The sequence below is a fragment of the Penaeus monodon genome, chromosome 6 (genome assembly GCF_015228065.2).
Source record: "Penaeus monodon isolate SGIC_2016 chromosome 6, NSTDA_Pmon_1, whole genome shotgun sequence".
Taxonomy (NCBI): Eukaryota; Metazoa; Arthropoda; class Malacostraca; order Decapoda; family Penaeidae; genus Penaeus; species Penaeus monodon.
In genome coordinates this window covers 7,201,588-7,206,587 of record NC_051391.1, presented here as the reverse complement: position 1 = coordinate 7,206,587, position 5,000 = coordinate 7,201,588, and the positions used below count along the sequence as shown (strand labels likewise).

The 5,000-nt window shown below is 40.9% G+C and overlaps 1 protein-coding gene across 2 annotated transcripts in view; it reads right to left on the bottom strand.

Moving 5' to 3' along the window:
• The window catches only part of LOC119574166 (peroxisomal N(1)-acetyl-spermine/spermidine oxidase-like), a 12,980-nt gene that overhangs the window by 5,516 nt on the left and 2,464 nt on the right, over positions 1-5,000 (bottom strand). For both annotated transcript variants that reach the window (XM_037921259.1, XM_037921258.1), the window contains exons 3-4: positions 814-968; positions 140-253 (exon numbers count right to left, since the gene is read on the bottom strand). In XM_037921259.1, coding sequence (XP_037777187.1) covers positions 140-253; positions 814-968 — 269 coding nt within the window. The remainder of the gene's footprint in view (positions 1-139; positions 254-813; positions 969-5,000) is intronic.

Below are 5,000 nucleotides of genomic sequence, written 5' to 3'. Positions count from 1 at the left end.
CTACTTGCCCCATTTCCCAGGAAAGAGGTAGGCCTACTTACCCCATTCAACCAAAAGAGGTAGACCTACTTACCCCCATTCAACCAAAAGAGGTAGGCCTACTTACCCCCATTCAACCATAAGAGGTAGGCCTACTTACCCCATTCCTCGGGCGGGGGTGGGGCGAGTGCATTCAACTCCTGCGCCAGCCTATATAATGGGTTGCTCTCGTCTCCGTGAATCCACTCTGCGCCTGCCTCTACCACAACGTTTCCTAATAAAATGGTTGGGTTATTTGTGGCCTGTTCGATGCTTTGTGATTGTCTGTGTTTGTGTGTGGGTGGAATGGGGGGGGGGGGATTGTTTGTGTATGGGTGAAATGGGGGGGGGGGTGTTTGTGTATGGGTGGAATGGGAGGGAGGGGGTGTATGTGTGGGGGGAGGGTTGAGTGTGTGTGTGGGTGGGGGTGAGTGTGTGGGGGAAGGGGGGGAGTGTGTGGGGGGAGGGGGTTGAGTGTGTGCGTGTGGGGGGGGGGTTGTGTGGGTGTGTGTTTGTATGCGTGTCCGTATACAAACCCACCTGGATGCACAGAGGCACCTACATGCGCACATATTGTATACATGAGTGTATCTTTGAGTGTATGTTAGATTTACAATATATATATATATATATATATATATATATATATATATATATATATATACTGATATATATACACCATTAAAAACATAAACCTACATAACACGGCACAAAGAAGCAACCGGAGATGATATCAAGAATTTCAACATTTTAATCATGATTTCCTTCTCTCCGTAATTAATCTCCGTGGCCCACCTTCCCTGACGGTGAAGACACGCCCACCCAGCCTCTCCTTGGCCTCCAGAATGAGCAAGTCTGTTACGTCGTTTTCCAGCAGCGTTTTGGCCGCCGTCAGTCCGGACACGCCCCCTCCTATGATGGCCACGCCCATCTTCTCGGCGTGGCTCACCCTAGAATGTGTTGCGTATTTATTCTTATTAGTGTTATTGTTATTATTATAATTGTTATTGCTATTATCCTTATTCGTTATTATTAGTATCATCACCATTGTTATTATTTTTATTAACATCATTATCATTATTATTGTTATGGTTGTTGTTTTAATCATTATTTTGGTTATTATTATAATCATAATTATGATTATTATATTTATTATTATTATTATTATTATTATCATTATTATTGGAATTATTATTATTATTACATTATTATTAATAACATCTTTTATCATAATTAATATTATTATTGTTATGGTTATTATTATTATTATCATTACTATTATTAGCATTATGGTTATAATAATTATAATAATACTAATACTACTACCACTAATAATAATGATAATAATAATTATCATTATTGTTGCTGTTGTTGTCGTTAAGCTAGGTTTCCATCCACGAGAGAGCGCGTTGCGACCACCGAAAAGCCTAAAATGTTGCTCACTCGCTCACACTCACTTGAAGGTCGAAAGAAGGTATCATGAGTAGCAACGCGCTCTATTAGCTCTCATGAGCGACAGGATGTTCGCAAGGCAGTCGCTACGGTCGCTACGCAATAGCATGTAAACTCTCGCTCGCTCTCGCGTCGTTTTTATCAACATTTATCAAAATCTCACAAAATCTCATGAGTCGATGGAAACCTACCCTTGTTATCTTTATGATTAACATTATTATTAACATTATTATCATCACCATAGTATGCAAAGAAGTAAAGAGATCAATCTATCCCTGTCTACAAATAGAAATGCAATATCTTACCATTTTCATTTTTAGATATGTGCAAAGGATTAACCAGACTCTTCCTCATAACATTCACATCTAATTTTGAACATGAATATAATAAAGTATTAACTGGTTTTACTGAGATATATTTTAGTCAGATTTAAGGATACAAGGATGCAGGTTTATAAGGTCTGTAGCTTTTAAGTTCAGAGGTGTGTTAGGGGGTATACCATACCCTAATACGAACCGTCTTCATATTGACAAATGTATAAAGGTATGAATGAGAATGAATATCTTCACAATACAAGAGATGTATTTGACCGATTTCGATTGTATCTTCGTCAGAAATACATGTATTTCTGAAGAAGATTCAATCGAAACGGTCAAATACATCTCTTGTATTTGAAGATATAATAAGCAAAAATAATGAAGTAAAGAGGTGAAGAAATCGAAGGGGGGGGAGAAGCTAAGTGGTGAAATTTCAGAAGTTGGAGATTGGAAAAGTAGGGGGGCGGAAACCCCTTTGCATAGTAGGTATATAGTACATTTATATTTCTCTTTCATGTCTGGAGTTTCGGGGGGGGGGGGAGGTAAGTGATTGATTTTAATTCTCTGTTACTGGCGAGAGGAAGTGAGTGTTGATTACGTTATAGTTTAATTGAAGTAAACACCTCTTTTTTATAATGAATATATATATAATTATATATATATCTATTTTTGTTTATATACTTTTTTTCTATCTTTACGTTTTATGATTTTTTTTATTTTGTTTCTTAATAACTAGATTAATAAGGAGAAAGGTGTGATCAATGAACAATATAAGCTAAGCTTAATTCTAACTAAAGTGAATGGAATTAAAAAAGACTTAATTTTTATTGGTTTTATTATATATATATATTTTTTTTGTATTTATTTAATTTTAGTTATAAGTTTAACTTATAACTAAAATGAATGTGGTTAAACAACTTCATTTTTTATTTTATTTTGTTACTTTTTAATTTATATTTTGTTTTGAATTTATTTTAGTTTTGTATTTTTTTTATTGCTAAGAACAAGAGAAAAGAACAAGAACAAGAGAAAAGAAAAAGAGGTTGGGGGACTCGAGTGACAGAATGAGAAATATGTTACATAAAACGAGGGGTAATGGGTGAACAAGGGGAAAGAGATCTAGATAGGGACCGAGGGGGATGGGTGAGATGTGACGTGGGATGGGGTGATTTGAGTGATAGTTGATAGAAGAATAAAGTGGTGTATTATAGTATAAATCGTCGGGAGTGATTTCTTGACAACTAGGTCTGGCTATTGCAAAATGGTTGGGAACGAAAAGGGAGCATGTTACATAGATAAACATAGGCAACTGTGATGAAAATGGTGATAACATAACATATAAGGAACAAAGACAACAACAAAAAAAACAGCAGACAAAAACAAACAAAGAAACAAAGATTATTGCCAAAGAAAATGGTAATTAAATAATGGAAGTAAATAACGGAATGTAGCGGGAACACAAACAGAACAAAAACAAGCAAACGTAGGGTAAGGGTTGTAATGTGTGAATGCGAACATAAGAAAACATAGTGACATTTTTTTTTTTGGGGGGGGGGAGCATTTTCTTTTTTTTCTCCCTTTTTCCGTAGAACATCTCCATCCTGCTCGTCCTCTGGTTCGCGTGTCTACCTTATGCAATTGCACGAGTGCACTCCCATAATCACAGGCAAGTAGCAAGTTTGTAAGATGTTCCGTCCTTGGAATCTCTCCGTGTATAGTTCGTCGGCGCTGATCCCACGACCACTAGGCGGGCCGAGGCGGGCAAAGTGACGAGCCTTGGTAACAGCGCCCTGGGGCTCCGGTGTCTGGGTCTCAGCAAACTGAGGTTCCAGTGACTGGGGCAGGGGCTCGGTGGGCTGAGCTTGTGCAGGTTGAGGCTCCGCTGCCTGGGCCTGTGCAGGCTGAGGCTTCGGTGCCTGGGGCTGTGATTGTTCAGGCTGGGCCTGAGCAGTCTGGCTAGGGGGTTGTATCACCTTCAGGATGCCTCAAGAGTCAGATTCCCCGAGGTCTAGGGCTGGAAGGTTGTTTGCCTCCAGTGCTGCTTTTGCATGGTATCTGAACCCCTTTTCAGAGGCAATGATATTTTGCATGTGCGCATGAAGGAGGACTATGAGAATCTCCCTGGAGAGATCGTTAGGGAGGGCCAGGTGGATGGAGGGTTCAGATTTTTTATGGTTAATCTCCTGGCGGACCTGGTTAACGAGCGGTTTCCAGGCCTTTTGGGCCACGGCCCTGTATGGCTTGGTTTCTTTTTCTTTCTCCTTCTCCTTGACTTTCTCCTGGGAGATTTTCATAGCCTCTTTTCTGGAGGGACAGTTGTTAGCAAAAGTTCGGTGGGCACCGCCGCAGTTTAGGCATTTTTTAACGGAACTCCTACAGTCCCTAAAGGAGTGGGCGTTGGAACCGCACTCAGTGCATCGCGTTCTTTTCTCTGCTTTGCAGTGGGTTTTCAGGTGCCCATAACCAAAGCAGTTCATGCATTGTTTGACAGGTGTGAACCTCTCAAATTCTATTTGCCAGGGGGCAACAAATACCTTGAAGAGGTATATCCCCTTCTCTTTAGTTCGTTTGGCTGTGGCGTGGTCAGAAAATCTGACTTTGATAATATAGTTTGCTTTCATGATGTAGATGTCTTCTACTTGGGCTCCCGGGAAGGAAGACGAGATTTCTTCCTCAATATCAAGTTCCGACTCGTTAACGACTTGTCGGTCTAGTTTTTTGAAGACGAGCGTTAGCTTAGCCTTCATGTCATTGGATTACCGGGGAGAAGCCAAGTTTTTCCAGGGTCTGGACGACATCCTTCGAGAAGAGCTTCTCGGCATGGTTGTCGTCCTCTATTAAAGCCAGGTAGCCGTCATGGATGGTGAAGTACCGAAGTACTCTGATTTCTGCTTTGAAACGTGCATTGGCTAGGGTCTCACGCTTTTTCTGTGTGGGACCACCAAGAGTTTTAATTTTTATCTTGGTCATTTTCGTTGTATGGGTCAGGTGAGGGGGTGATGTGGTCGGGTGAGAGATGAGGAGTGCGATGATGGTGAGAGAGAGGTGAGGAAAAGAGAGTCCTAGACTCGACCCCCTCTAGTGGCAGACTGGTTGCGTTCTCCAGTGCCCTAGAGGATCGGAGCTCTGTGTTGGGCCGCTCCCTTATTGCCAAACCTTGCTACAAAGGGACAACAGGTAAGCAGCGCACCACCCAGACGAATACAAAAGTCT